This window comes from Populus euphratica, unplaced genomic scaffold (assembly GCF_000495115.2).
Source record: "Populus euphratica unplaced genomic scaffold, PopEup_1.0 scaffold657.1, whole genome shotgun sequence".
Lineage (NCBI taxonomy): Eukaryota > Viridiplantae > Streptophyta > Magnoliopsida > Malpighiales > Salicaceae > Populus > Populus euphratica.
Window position 1 is genome coordinate 88251 of NW_011500527.1, and position 16186 is coordinate 104436.

General features: G+C 35.1%; 2 protein-coding genes across 3 annotated transcripts; one reads left to right on the forward strand and one right to left on the reverse strand.

Annotated features, from left to right (window-relative positions):
- Nucleotides 1–7346: 7346 nt before the first annotated feature.
- Nucleotides 7347–11114, reverse strand: LOC105115217 (Pentatricopeptide repeat (PPR) superfamily protein). 2 transcript variants are annotated; one of them, XM_011012058.1, is made up of 3 exons: nt 8978–11114; nt 7613–7742; nt 7347–7531 (listed from the first exon to the last, which is right to left on the reverse strand). In XM_011012058.1, the coding sequence occupies exon 1, from the start codon at nt 10971–10973 to the stop codon at nt 9099–9101; it is 1875 nt and encodes a 624-aa protein (XP_011010360.1). In that variant the 5' UTR covers nt 10974–11114; the 3' UTR covers nt 7347–7531; nt 7613–7742; nt 8978–9098. The 2 variants fall into 2 exon arrangements, with proteins under 2 accessions (XP_011010360.1, XP_011010361.1); XM_011012059.1 differs by having other exon boundaries at nt 7359–7538.
- A 116-nt stretch (nt 11115–11230) lies between these two features.
- On the forward strand, nt 11231–14393 carry LOC105115218 (uncharacterized protein At4g37920, chloroplastic-like). Its single transcript, XM_011012060.1, has 6 exons — nt 11231–11529; nt 11652–12028; nt 12159–12327; nt 12891–13135; nt 13462–13649; nt 13976–14393. The coding sequence occupies exons 1-6, from the start codon at nt 11388–11390 to the stop codon at nt 14133–14135; spliced, it is 1281 nt and encodes a 426-aa protein (XP_011010362.1). The 5' UTR covers nt 11231–11387; the 3' UTR covers nt 14136–14393.
- The last annotated feature ends 1793 nt before the right edge of the window (nt 14394–16186 follow it).

Sequence of the window (16186 nt, forward strand, 5' to 3'; positions counted from 1 at the left end):
CCTATATTAATGGAAAGATAATCTTTAGAACTAATATTAAAAGAGTCCTCAAGTTATATATGACAACAACCTCCCTCATATTAATGCCGGTAAGTCAATCAACAATAATTTGCCAACAAGAAATTGATGCCACTGTTGGGTTATATCTTTGGTGAAGACATTAGATACTTGGAGATCAAAAGAGATATATAGAAGAGATATCACTCGACTTTCCAAGATGTCTTAAATAAAATGACAATCAACTTCAATGTGCTTGATGTGTTAATGAAAAATAGGATTGGTGACAATTTGAATGGTACTAGTGTTATTAGCATGAAAAGAAGTAGAAGTAGTATAAGGAAACCCAATCTCCTTAAGAAGACTGCGTAACTATACAATTTCAGAACAAGCAGTAGATATGGTATAATACTTGACCTCAGCAAAGGATTTAAAAACATAATCTTGTTTCTTACATCTTTAAGAAATTAAGGCATTACCTAAAAACACACACCAACCTTAGTAAATCGATGTGTATCCAAACACTCAATCCAATCAGCATCACTATAGGCTACAAGTTAAAGAGATAAGCCGGTATGAAAGAACAACCCATGAGGAGGTGAACCATAAAGATAGCAAATGATACGTCGAACTCTAGCAAGATGGAGATACCTAATAGAAGATATAAACTGATGAACAATATAGGAGATATCAAGTCAAGTAGTAGTTAAGTAGATAAGACTCCTAACTAGGCACCAAAAGAGAGTAGGATCATTAAGAAGGTCCCCTTCATCTTTCCTGTATTTGACATTTACCTTCATAGAAATATCAACATAAAAAATGTCCTCTAAATTAGCCAAAGTGATAAGATCTTGAATATACCTATGCTAGGTCACAAATATACTGTTAACTCGATGATGAAACTCCAATATTAAAAAGTATGTGAGTTGGCCAAGATCTTTTATCTAGAAAGTTGCATGTAACAACCATTGAAGTTTAGTAATCAAACCACAATTAATGCCATTAATGATAATATCATCCATATAAACTAAGAGAAGGACTATACCCGACATAGACATATGAAAGAAGAGAGAAGAATCATACTAACCATATGTAAAACTAAAGTCAAGAAGTGTACTGTGAAACTTCTCAAACCAAGCTCGAGGCGCTTGCTTGAGCCCATATAGAGAATACCTTAGCTTATAGACATTATGAGAAGAAGTAGTCATACCAGAAAGAAGCTTCATGTAAGTCTCTTCTTGCAGATCAGCATGAAGAAAGACATTCTTCACATCCATGTGATATAGTTTCCATGATTGTGAAGCGACAATAGCTAAAATAGTTTAAAATATGGTTATTTTGGTAACAGGAGCAAATGTCTCCTCATAATCAATCCCATATTCCTACTTGTTATCCGGAGCTACAAGGAAAGCTTTGTACCGATCTAAAGAGCTATCCGAATGAAGTTTTACAAAGAAGACCCATTTACTCCCAATAAGTTTGACTATAGGAGAACAAGGAATAATACCCTAAGTGTGATTCTCCTCAAGTGCTTCATGGCTTGTTTGTAGTAAGAGAGAATGAGAATAATGGATAAAGTAGAAATAAAAAAGACAAGATAGAAGAAACCTACCAATTAGGGGGTTAAGAAAGACGAGTAGATTGATGAAAAGTGGTAGAAGTAGGAGCAGGATTAGGTGTCGGGTCAAGGTCAGAAGGGAGCGTATTAGAAGTGGAATCAGACTTATGTTGACTATGTCTTTCATAAACAAAACTAGGTTTGAATCTTTCCATAATTGTTGTGGAATCAAAAAAGCTAGGTAGAAGAGATAAAGATGCAGATAGCTGCTTAACATGAGGTAGAAAAAAATATTGATTAAAAAAAAAATAACATTTCTAGAAACTCATATACGATGAACATGAGGAGGGAGATGCACATAATAAACATAACCCTTTTTCCAAGAAAAGCACACTTAACAGATTGAGTAGTAAGTTTATGTCATTCATGAGCAGGGAGATGCATAAAATAAACACAACTAAATGTATGAAGATTTAATATAAAGAAGAATGACCAAACAACTTAAAGAAAGGAGAAACATGATTTAACGTAGAGAAGGTAAACGATTGATCAAAAGAACTGAAGTAGAAAATGCTTCACAAAAAAAATAAAGAGGAATAAATGATTCAAGTAAAAGAGTTTTTACCATATAAAAAAGATGATGATTTTTCCTCTTAGCAACACCGTTTTGTTATGTTATAGAAGGATAAGAATGCCGAGATATGATGTATTTGCTTTGAAGAAAGTTATAAAACTCACTAAATACATATTCGTCATTAGAATTAGGGCATAAGACCTTGATATTGATGTATAATTGAGTCTGAAGAAGTATAAAAAAGCACTTAAAGAATTGAAAAAACTTCAGCCTTAGCTTGTAGAAAGTAAACCCAAGTAAAACAATTAAAATCATCAATAAAAGTAACAAAATACTTGTAATGCACTTGAGAAATAATGGGTGCAATACCCCAAACATCACTATGAATAATGTCGAAACATTGTGAGGCATGAGATGCATGATGAGGAAAAGTAAAACTTCACTTTTATCAAGTTTGCATGGTGTACAATTAGAAGAAAGATCAAGAGAAGAACATGCTTTATTTCCCAATAATCTAGAATTACACAAAGTATAAAGTACATTAGAGTTTGGGTGGCCTAGACATCTATGCAACATCTTATTGCTAGAACCAACAACATTACATGCAAAGGAAAGTAAAGAAAAGCTAGAAATAATAGTGGAAAGAGAAATGTAAAAAGGAAAGATTCGACCCATTTTAAGCCCTTTTATGATCATCTTCCCTAACACTTGATCTTGCACAACATTACCAAAATGGGAGAAATGGACATCACAATTATTATCAACTAATTGACCAAAATAAATAAGATTTGTGGAGAGGTCAGAAGACACAAAACCATAAGTTAAGGAAGAGGAAAGATCACCTACAACATTAATAGGCAAATAACTATTATCAACGATGTTAATTTTTAGACTTCCTGATTAGTACTTAAAAGTGTATTTTGATGTTAATTTTTAGACTTCCCTTATAATTTATGATATTGGAAAGAGGAACAATAATATTAGTCATATGGTTAGAGGCTTCAGAGTTAAAATACCATAGCTTAGAAGAAACTATATGATTATCTAAGAGCCTAAATGTATAAAAAAGCATAAAGGATCATCTAGTGTACCATTTCAAGAGTGAATGCATTCGGGCTTGTAGGATATAAGAGCAGGAATAGGAAAAACTAACGAGGCTACTAGCAATGTAGAGGCATTAGTGGAGGCATGATAAATAATATCCTACTTTCGTTAAGGTTGAATAGGACAAGCAAATATGATCTAACCTTGTTTCTTGTGGTAATTACAGAATTTCTTAGGACAATCCCCAACAATATGACCAAAAGCTTTACAACTAAATCATTGGATAATACACATGTCTCTACCCTTATTCCTCCTCTATGTTGCATAAGCCTAAAAAATATATGCACTAACATTAGCCTTATGTTTCATGACAACCCGAGTTATAATAAGCTTGCTCATCATGAAAGAGTTCACTCAAACAGGGATCCAAAGATGATACAAGATGGCAATTCATCAGATTATAAAGTGTAGTTTCAAAATTAGAATGAAACTTCATCAAAAAATGATCTCTCTTACTTGTGCCATGCATTATTTAAACAATAAATAGAGTTGCAACGAGAACATTAGCATAAATAATATCTAAATAATTAGCCTAAAGATTTTAAAAATAAAAAAAATATTCCTTAATTGAGAGACTTTCCATGTGAAATTAACAATCTCATACTCTAATTAAAAATATCGAGTCGTGTTGCCTTGATTATATACCTTATTAAGATAATTTTGCATAATAGTGACAATTGTATAATGCCTTAGATTAAGAACAAGGTGAGGCTCAACTGAGCTAAGGATTTAAGAGGCTTAACTGAGCAGAGGATCTAAGTCATAACGAGAACAAGGTGAGGCTCAACTAAGCTAAGGATCTAAGAGGCTTAATGACACGACGAAAAGATTGATCTCGAACATCCTTGATTTTTCATTTAGACAAAGCCTCAACCTCTTGCGGTATGGAAGTACTCACATTAATATGATCTCACAATTCTTTTCATTTAACAAATAATTTAAATTAAAACTTCCAAGTATAATAGTTTTTGCTAGTAAATCGAATATGAAATGAGTCTATATTATCGTATGACATGATTTGTTGGAGGAAAATAATCATATGCAAGAATAACAATAAAGGAGTTAAAAGAATGGAACTCGCCAAAATGCTGAACAGATAGTGCTGAAAATTGATACCTAAAACAAAAAAAATATCCGCTGAAACAACATAACTGAACTAGAGGAAAAACATCAAAGCCCAAAAGCCACCAAAACAAGAATAAAACCTAGAAACACAACAAATGTTGATGAAATCCTAGTTATGAAACTAAAAATCAAAAACTTCAAAAATCAACTGAGACAGTGTTGAGAATAAAGAACCCACAAGAAAGTTCTCTTGAGAGAGAAAAAAATTCACGAAAGATAGGTAATCTAGTAACTTGCTTTTAATATCATGTCAAAATATTTAGAAAATCCAAAGAAAATAGAAACAAAGAGAATTCTATTTTCGAAACCTGTCTATCGTGAGTTCTTTTTTTTTTTTTTATATGTGCCTCCAATCTATATATGGAAGTATATGTTATACATGAAGTCTAACTAATTCTTAATATTTAGCCTCTATTCATGGAAAGATAATCTTTATAGCTAATATTAACAAAGTCTTAAAGTTATATATGATAACACTTTCTGATACAAGTCCTTTACTTGTGAAAAGTTTCTTGCGGCATGCAAGAATTCTTTATATGATAAATCAACATTTTTTGTACATCACTTTGCAATTATGTACTAATTTTTTTAAATAGAAATGATGCTCACCAATGTAGCCCTTATTGTCCTGAAGTCCATAAAAAAATATTTTAGCTGGACAAAAATAATTAAACCTTTCTTTTTATTATATAAATTCAACTTTTATTTCATCCAGTAAAAGTCATCCTTTTCTCAACAATACCTTTGCTATTTGATTCAATAGCCTTCCATTAGACAATAATAGATTTAATAAATACTAATAACTCTCGATAACGTATTAGAACGGAAAACTCCATTATATAATAAACTCCTAGTTCTAAGTCATCTCTAGCGATAAATCAACAGTTCAAAGTGCTTTTCTTGCATATTTTTGATAAACCAATGTTTATATATAGATGTAGGAGGATTTGCTTGGGAAGGAAAAAAATCCTTTAACATTTCTTTATTTGCAAAGGATTCTTGATGTGAAAATACAAAGACAAGGGGCTGATCTTTGAATAGAAAAAAGAGTGCATTTGTAGGATCCCAAATGAATTGGTTTATTAAAAAAACTCCTTCTAAAATTTAGCAATGAAACAAATAAGAGCAATAAAAAAATATTGCAATGTTTTTGCATGTACCTGATTCAAGATTACCTTGAACTTGCTTAACTAGACATTTGGTTGATTTAGCCCAAGCAGTTGCAACCTTATAATCCTCACCACTATTTCTTGTTTCAACTTTTTCTAGGAGTTCTGATTATTTATTTGCAAGCATTGATGAAGTATCATCCTATATAAGGAAGAATTATTTATAGATAATTTATTTTTAATTCCTAAATAGAAAACCGAGTAATTGTAAAATACATACACATGAAAGATAGCTTTAAAAGAAACGCATACTCCTTAACTTTAAAGTCAGTCGCACAAGAGCTTCCACCACAGCAACCAGAATAACACTAATAAAAATGATATTTCTACTCAATACCCTTTTCATAACAACAACTCAACAAGCCAATTTTAATTATATATAAGAACAAGAAATATAAATAGAAGACACACTTGAATATTTTATAGTCTTTCAATGAATTCACTATAATTTCCTCTAAATAACAATAAAATAAAAAATCATAACATATCTAACATACCAAAATCAATATCATCAATATAATTAAATATAAAAAGGGGATAAATATGTTGGAAAAGTTTGTTTTGGTTAAGAGGTAATTTTGACACCAAATTAAAAATAGAGCCAGTTTTAGACTTTATGAGAATTTAATCTTCAATACAAGCTCTTTAAAATGTAGCATTAACTTGAATTAAATAAATTATATGAGTAAATGAAAAATTAATTTTTAAAAATTTTAGTTGACATATTTTAGTGTAACTCAAAATCCTTATTATTAAACCCGACCGGTCTGGAACCCATTTGACCCAGAACTTGAACCTGTTTGGATTTGTTAAAAGACTAGCTGGTGCAACAACCTGGCAAAACCCTATTAACCCGACGAGTTGACCCATGACCCGAGCGACCCAGACAACTCGGACGAGACTTGATGTTTTTCTCCTTTTCAAATGTGGTTTGTATCCTTCGACCTCCTTTCTTATTTCATCATCTTATCTATAATGATTTGTTTTTAACAATAGCAGAGAGGAAAAAAGAGTGAGGGATGTTACCGTTAGAGGTTGGTTGGGTTGGTCTCCTATGTCAGTGGGCGGCGGCTTTGGTTTGGCCAAGAGATGGAGACGACTGGAAAAGAAGAAGGAGGGGCTCTCTAGTTTTGGCCAAAAAACCAGGGGGATGGCTGAGAGAGGGATGAGGAAAGTTGTGACCGAGGTCTTCATCCCATGCTGCTTGACGGAATGCCTTTTGGTATGAGAGTGAAGAAAGAAGGGAAGAGAATGTATTTTATCTTCCAATTTCAATAGTCAGTCGCGCATAGTAGCTGCTTTGGCTAAGTAAAAAGGAAAGCTTTAACTAGTTTTGAGAGAGAAAATCTATCTATAGCTTGGGGGAGCGGCGACTTGTTTTATTTGGTAGAGATAGGAAAACGTTTAAGGCTTTTTGTGTGTTTTTCCTTTAAAATTATTACTTGACTAGGAAAAATATTAAATTGCAATGTGGGGCATTCCCCGTAGCTTCTAGAGCTATTTGACTGAAAAATATAGAAACATGTTTTATTAAAAAAAGAAGATAAATTAAAAAATTTATAGGAATATTAATTTTCTTAAGTGTTGAAGCTATTGTCAATAACTTAAAAAAAAAAGAAAAACGAATGAATTTTCAGGTTGATCCAGATTAACTTATAAAATCCAGAGCCGGGTCAACCTTTAAACCGGGTTTAATAACTATGCATGTAGGCTCATGGCTAATAGTTGAGTTTATTATAAAATAATTTTTTATATTACAAAAAAATTATTTTTTAATTAATCTATTATAATTTCAAGTTTAAGTTTATAATTCTTTGACTCATGAAAAATTATTTTTTCTTATTCATGTTTAATCCAACCCAACCTATAAATATTCAAATATAAACAGTCCTTTCTAGAAGTATTTTATTCAAACTAAAACAATTTTTCCAGCTTAAAAATCTAGATTTATAGCCAAAATACTTGAGTACCTCCACCTCATGCTTGCCAGAATCCACACCTAGCCTGCAAACTGAGGAGATAATATCATTGAAAAGAAAACACAACAATTTTCAAGAACCAACAAAACCCTATACAAAAACTTACCATTAGAGGATCTTGCTTACAAATGCAGTGTTGGCATTCAAATAAAAAACAAGTCCTCCACCTCTTACGAAATCAGAGGCAGCCTCCATCAGTTCTTTATCAACATCACCAGGTGCGTAGCATCGAAGGGCTGGTCCAGATCGGGCACGCAAAAACAAGTGCAAAGTGGATTAAAGGAGATAATTGGTTATAACACAAATAAAATCCCAAACAGAACATTATCCGTTGTTCATCCACTAAAATGGATGATTTCAAAAAATAAAAATAAAAATAAAAATAAAAATAAAAATAATAAAAGAATAAAGAAATAGCAGAATAACACTGATCTGCAAGCAGAACCCTACTAGACTATCAAGAGATGACAACCCAAAAAAGAAAAAAGAAAAAAAAAGAGTAGTTCAAAATTATAAAAGAGGAGATTATTTTTTATTCATTTATTATTTATAGGGAGGGAAGGGAAATAACAAGCAGGAAAACCATGATGGTGACCTCAACTCCTGTCCTGATGCACCAGTTAATTTCTCAACTCTTCCATTGCTTGCTTTCTCCCCAAATCACCACTAAACTACGCTACATTAATTGGGATTCGTGGAAGATTTTGTTTATCATTGCCCCGTGGTGGAAAAACAAATAACTACAAAAGAATTGTCCATGGCAATCTTTGAAGGTTTTGCAAGTGAACTATATTGTGGAAACAAAGTTTTTAGGTATACTGTGTTCCAAATGACTGGTTTTAGTCATGCTTTTAACAAAAAGGGTGTTAAGCTTCGCTGAACTTTCATGCTTTTTTAACACCTGCTCTCTTAAAAGATTGAGTTTGTGTACTATCTGCTTATCGTTTTGTAATTTTACTTCGAAGTTCATATAATTTGCATAAAAAAACTTGTGCACAGGGACTTGAAATGATGGAGGAATCATGATCTCGCCAATAACTCTTTGGCAATCTTTTTTGTCTAGTTCCGTTATGTGCATGCACGATACATGTGAGACTGAGAGCAGTCAGCACGTTAAAGCGAAGATTGTTAATGCTAGAAACAAAGGCATATTTTGGTTTGAAGTGCTGAAATAGACCTCGAGTAGGTAAAGTAAGACAGAGCACTCTTGAAGAAATACTCAGGGTCACGTTTATGAGCACTTTTTAAGAAGCAAATAGACCCAGGCATGATCTTACACGTGATATTTTCATGTTGCTGATATAATATAGCATCAAGTTTTCAACAGGCCTCCAACATTACTGATCAGCCAAGAAACAACCCTACAAGCTATGTTGATCATTGAAGTTTCCAGAGTACCCTTTTCTTTTTAATTTTTCCACCTTGCTAAAGGAAAGTAGGAAAAGCTGCAATTAGGAGGCAGGGTAAGTACCTTGATCAGTAATATGGCCCCCCTCATCCAGGCAGCATAAATTCCATAAGAATCAGCACATTTCTAATATGGACAGCTATGCACAAGTTCTCGTTCCAATGTAACTTAACCTGGATGAAGTTCAACTAGTACGCAAGCAGTACTCAGATGAATGCCCTGCATCCCACTCTATTTCTCCACATGCCCCAAGGACTTTTGCAGAGATGTAATCATCCACCTGAATACCTTCTGCTTGCATCCTATACATGAGCTTCAAAGCCTCTTGGCAGAGCCCATTCCTTACATAGCCCATAATCATAGCCCTCCAAGTAACCAAATTCCGCTCTGGCATACTGTCAAAAACTTGAATTGCCTCTGATACATACCCACATCTGGCATACATATGAATTAAAGCACTACCTACAAACACATTAGATGAGGCAGGGGTCTTATTGGCAGAGGAGTGGATCAATTTCCCTTGCAGAACAGTTTCAAGATTGGCACATGCTTTCAAAGCTGATGAATAAGTAAATGAGTTAGGTTCCACACCTTCCTCCATCATTTCTTTCAAAAATTCAAGGGCCTCAGATTCATGCCCAAGACATGCATGACCAGAAATTATGGCAGTCCATGAGACAACATCTCTGAAAGGCATTTGTTGCAGGACTTTCGAAGCAGTATGGGACTCCCCACATTTACAGTAGAACCACACAAGAGTACTTCCTAAGTATTCATTTGATTGGCTGCAATTCTTAATGATTTGTGCATGAACTTCCCTCCCAGCAAGCAATGCCCCAATCAAGCCACATGCCCTGAGCATACTTACAATGGTCAAGTTGTTAGAAACTACCCGTCGTCTCTTCATTATTCGAAAAAGACATATAGCCTCCTCACCAAGCCCCTTCCTAGCATACCCTGCTATAATGGATGTCCATGTAACCGTGTTCCTCCTCCTCATCCCATTGAAAACTTTTGAAGAATCTGAAACCTCTCCACATTTAGCATACATATCCACCAAAGAAGTCCCAACAAAAACATCATCTTTATACATCTTCTTCACTATAGCCCCATGAATTTGTTTCCCAAACTTCAATGCCTTCTCCTCTCCACATGCCTTCAAAATGCCAGATGCAGTGAACCCATTAGGCAAAAACCCACCATTCAACATTTGTGTGTACATCCTGAAAGCCTCTCCACAGCGCCCTTGTTGGGAGCAAGCAGTAATCATTGTTGTCCAAGAAACCACGTCCCGCTCGACCATCCGATCAAACACACAAAATGCGCTCTTCAAATCACCACATTGAACATAGAAATAAACAACTGCACTATCCACGATCAAATTCCTCCAGTTACCCTTTACAACACGAGCATGGACTTGTCTTCCTAACTCAAAATCTAATCTTCTACTACACAAATTCAACACACACACAAAAGTCTTGCTATTTGGTACAACCCCATCCTTTATGGCCTGGCTAAAAAAACTTAAAGCTTCATCATCTAAACCAAACTTAAAGTACCCATTTATCATTGCCGTCCAACTAACAACATTTCGTTCTGGCATTGCATCAAACACCTTTCGCGCCTCAAGTAACTCCCCTAATTTCAAATACCCACTCAACAAATTATTATTGACATAAGTGCCCGAGTCTCTCAAACACTTTAAGAAAAACGCGTGTATTCTTCTAATGTCTTTTACCCTGTAACAAGACTGCAGCCAAAGTGCAAGCAAACTAGAGTCAACAAATTCACTTGCTGATTCTGTTTTTGAAAAATGAAGGCCTGGGGTTCCTTTATATCCGGTAGAATTTGTGGTTGCTGGGTATTCAACATAAGAAGCAGAAGGTGACTCACTAGTGCTCTTGCAAGAGAAACAATGAGAATTAGAGTAATTATTACTGTTTCCTGTTTTTGAAGCGCGTTTGTGTTTTGTAAAGGACAGTGGCGCTTGGATGTTGAAAGGAGAAGATTGTTGGAGGAGAGACGTGTTTGGTAAAACACATGCCGTTAAAGAGAGCATTTGCGCACCGTCGTTTCTTCTTCTTCTTCTTCCTTTTTTCTTAAAAAAACTCTGCTGGAGTAGTTAGGGTCGCAGGGATAAATTTGGGAGAGCCGTTGGCTTTTTCCCTCCTTAACAGCAGTGCTTGCTGAAAAGGACTAATTTCCCCTTGCAAAACAACGGCGTCGTTTGGAACGAATAGTTTTATTTAGGAAGATGGGTCCTGATAACGACACCGTTTTCTATCTCGAAGAATAAGCTAAAACCTCGAAAATATCAGATCATATGGTTCCAAACTTTTTCTTCTAAAACCCACCCTCTTTCTTCCTCTTAAATCTGAATCTCTTTGTTTGTGCCTGGTCGCTCGCTGGTTGGTTGTTGAATTAGAAGCCCTAAAAAAAACTGAAAAGGGAAACTAGTAATTTGGTCTCCAAAATGGAGCTGGCCTGTGCTTCTGTGCAGGCTTCTTGCTCTCTGACTATACCGGCTTCTTCAATCACCTCACGACGTCGGTCTCCTTCTCTCTCCTTCTTCAGATATTCAATTTCAAACCCTATTATCTTTTCGAAACTCAATGGTAATATAAAGCCACTCAATGATTTTTTTTTCATATTGCTGCTATTCCAACCTTTAATTCCGGTAATTGCACAAATTGGGTGTTTTAGTGTGAGAAATTGCTTATATTTTATGAAATTCCAGGCTGTGGTTTACCAGTTAAGTCAGCGAGGCGGCGAAAATCCTCTTTTGTTGCTGCTGTTGGGGGCACAACTACTGTACCGAGTGATTGTGAGGGGGAGAAGTTGTTGTTTTCTGGTTCGTCTGAACCAGCGGCTATTAATGATGATGAAAATGATGGTGTTGATGATGGTAAAATGGCACGAGTATGCGATAAATTAATTGATGTTTTCATGGTCGACAAGCCCACTCCAAATGACTGGAGAAAGTTGCTCGCTTTTAGCAAGGAATGGAACAATTTACGGCCTCATTTCTACAAGAGGTCTCAGGAACGAGCGGATAGCGAGGAGGATCCTGGGAACAAGCATAATCTACTCAAGTTTGCAAGGAAATTTAAAGAGGTTGGTTCTTAGTATTTAATGAAGCTTGTAGTTATGTGAATTCCCTATTTTACTTGGCTGGCTATGCGATATCTTTCTTAATTGTATTTGTGTTTTGGTATGGATTAATTTGTGAATTTTGTTTCGATAGATTGATGAAGATATGCAAAGGCATAATGAACTTCTTGGAGTGATCAAGAAGGCACCATCGGAGTTAAGTGAAGTTGTTGCCAAACATCGTAAAGACTTCACGAAAGAATTTTTTGCGCATCTTTACACTGTAGCACAATCATATCATGATAATCCAAGTGAGCAAAATGGTGAGTGTGTGCTCTCACCTTTTTGGTGATGTATTTATTGATAATTTATTTGTGTGAACACTGTATTCCTAGTTGGTTGTGGCGGGGTGATCAGATATCAAGTCTAACTGGTAGCAAGATTGGAAGTTGTATAATTATGCTACCTGCTGCCTGTTCTAGAGATCAAAAAACTGATACTGTTATATAAACATATGCGCTTTATTTTCGTGAAAGATTGATTCACCTCCATCCATGGCAGTGGCATATGAGCTCGTGGCAATAGCAGTCAGATCTCAATCACCTTGTCTGCTGTAATTTGTTCGCTGAGATTTTCAGACAAGCATACTCTGTTGTCATAGCTGTGCAAAGTCCATGATGAGGATAGGCTTTTATCCTTTATTTTCTTCAAGTATAATTGAATGCTGCTCCAATGATTGGGCTAATCCTTCATTTGTCAAAGACTTCTTGTTGAACGTTAGTATGAATGGAAAACCTGCCATTAGGATTGAGCTGAAAATATGTTTTTTTCCCTGTTTTGTCTTGTGTATTGGGTGATACTCAGTTGTATTTTCTCGTTTGCAAAGCCCTGGCAAAGCTTGGAAATGACTGTGTGGCTGCAGTACAAACTTATGATAGTGCAACAGAGAACACAGAAGCATTGCATGCTGCAGAAATAAAGCTCCAAGATATCATCGATTCTCCTTCCTTAGATGCTGCTTGCAAGAAGATAGATGATTTGGCTGAAAAAAATAAACTTGATTCAGCATTGGTACTGATGATCACAAAAGCATGGTCAGCCGCTAAAGAGTCCAGCATGACAAAAGATGAGGTAGAGTGATTTCTGGCCTCAAACAATTGCTCTGTTCTCCATTCATAGATAGTGAGACAAAATCTTTATTAGAAGAGCAGTCATGTTACGCAGATGGATCACATGAAATTGTCAAGCAGGAACCATTACAAGAAGCAATAGTGTTTGTTACTGTCATGTCTTCCCCCCCTTCTAAGGGGAATGGAGCAGTGATTATTTGTTTGCTATGCCATTTTCTTACAGAATGCACAAACCAGCCCTTGGAAAAGAATTATCAGATTTATCATGTTATTTCTTTTTGTTAGATTGTTGCTCTAGGGTGGATCATCTGTTGCTCTGTATTGCAGGTCAAGGATGTACTGTATCATCTATACAAGACAGCAGTGGGTAATCTTCAGAGGAATGTGCCCAAGGACATTAGAATACTGAAGTATCTTCTCACAATTGAGGATCCTGAGGAGTGTTTGTGTGCCTTAAATGATGCATTTACTCAAGGAGAAGGACTTGAAGGGAAGGATGTGGACTCTCTATACACGTATGTATATGAAATTTGGTTGTTTTATGTCTATTGTGCATGAATTTATCAGCACATTGCGAGATTGATTGACATAAACATCCTTAGTCAAGGTTTCAAGCATTTACTTAGCTGTTTCTTGACCAAGGGAATTTGTCCAAATTGATTACTTTAGTTAAAAATTATAAAGAAAATGATGGATACTATGGATAGGTAGGATTGCTTAGATCCTTCCTGCATGATTTTGTGATGGAAGCAGAGGTTTTTTCCCCCCCAACTTCTCAATCTACACGTACAGAACATTTCTTTAATAACCTCATTACTTATGAATTGCTGCTACTGTGTAGGACCCCAGAAAAGCTATACAGCTGGATAAAAGCTACGGTAGATGCTTACCATTTAAGTCAAGAAGGCACACTCATGAGGGAGGCTAGAGATCTGATGAGTCCAAAGACCATAAAAAAGATGGAGGAACTGAAGAAGCTAGTGAAAGACCATTTCATGTGATAAAGAGCTGAGTGGCACCTTCCGGAAGCATCAACATATTTTCCCTGGTGCGGATCCTTGAAAAGTCTTTCCACGTGATTCTGGACATGAAAGCGAGCCTTGATTAGCGTTGTCGATCACTCTTATCTTGGGGATAGTATATGTAAAGATTAACATAGATGATTGTTGAAACACGAGTAGCTCTTATAGTCCCTCGAGATTTTTTTTGTTTTTTTTCATCTTATATTTTCAAATAAAAACTATTTTAACCAGGCCCAAGGAAAAACTTCCAAAGATGGTTAGAAGTGAGTGCCACGTGGTTACACTATTAACCTGCACAATCGAAACAGGGCCCATACGCAAACCTTGAAGCCATCTCATTGGCAGAAACTGAAAATCGTTGGCTACAGCTTCGCGCAAGGAATCACGCCCACGGCAAGGATTCCGCAAAACTCTTTAAGGACGGGCTTGGAATCCACATTCTGTGGAAACACACGAGGACGAGGACTTGCAAAAGGGGATTTCACTTCTCAAGAAAAGTGTGGCATGTGTAAACTCGCTATGTTTGGTGTTCCTTCTGATGTATCTACTTTCGAAGCATTTACGAAATTATTGGCAACACTATCTTCATCTAAGGAAGTTCGATCTGTTTTTAACTTGAAAATGGCTTGTTCAAGTATATATCTTCGGCATTTCATTAATTCTCTACTTCAGTCAATGTGAAATCGAAGAACACCTGTCACTGTCAGCGTGTTTATCACGATAACGATGCGTTTGTTTCTTTATCTTTACCTTCTTTTATAACTTCATTTAATTTTGTTTCTTGTGCCACTTTCACCTTTGAGTTTTCAGGCCATGCAAGCAAGTGCAAAAGTCGAACAATCTGTATGGAATGAAAACTCTTTCATCAAGTACACTGTTGGAGAGTGCACAAGCACTGCATCTGATAGATTGTCCTTTACTCTGTTTTTGTAAAATGTTTTGAAATTTTTAGCTGACATTTCTAATCTTTATGCTCTTACTTTCCTTTTGCATGATTTTCTCCACATTCTCTTTTCGGTAGTGTTCAAAATAGAATGTAGCAAGATGTTGCATTTCCTTGTAATTCATTTTGAACTCATGTAACGATTCCACCTTTGTTTTATCAAGTTTCAGATAAAATTTGTAGTAGAAATGTAATTTGTTTCAGCAAATGGCTTTTCTGTAACTAGATGGGATAAATTGAGGAAAGTTTTATTGATTTCGGTTGGAAAAACCAAGAGAAATAGGGATACAATTGCAGAGAAAAAAAGTTTGGCAACCAATTAGAGTTTGGTCGGGCTTCGTTGTGTCAATTCCCAAAATAGCTCAAACATTACACACTTAGCATTTCCTTAGTTAAGCTTATATAAGCTGGTTTGATTACAATTCAAATTGAAATTGGACCAGCTGGCAGATTTCATGGAAGTGACCAAAATTGGTTCAATTGGTATTCATAAAGTAGATATAATGGTTGCTAGCTATGAGCAACTGAAATGCAAAGTGTCACCTTCCTTCTATGCTTCTCAAAATTTTATTTGTTTTTACATTAAAAAACACTTTTGAAAAAAAAAATTTTCAAATTAATTTTTTTATAATTTTTGAATATTTTAACATGTTGATGTCAAAAATAAATTTTAAAAAATAAAAAATATATATTTTGATGAATTTTCAAATAAATCACTTTAAAAAGCAACTACTATCACTATAAGATTTCACAGTTTTATTGATGGATAGAATCAGTCGGTATGAGATTTAGACTTTATCAGTAATTTTTTTACTGACTAAATCATCAGCGAAAAGTGTCTGTAGGTATATCTTTCATTGTTAATACCACATTTTGTTGCTAAGTCTGTCAGTAAAAATAAAAATATATTACCGATGGTTTTACAGACGGAAATTGCACGCCAAAAAAATAAAGTTCCCTCTAGAAATATACCAACATATATATCCTGTTGGTGATAGTGGCATTTCCAGTAAATATGTTGCAGTTCTCAGTAAAATGTCGATGGACACTATCCGTCGGTGAAACCAGCATTGATTGTGGTATTTCT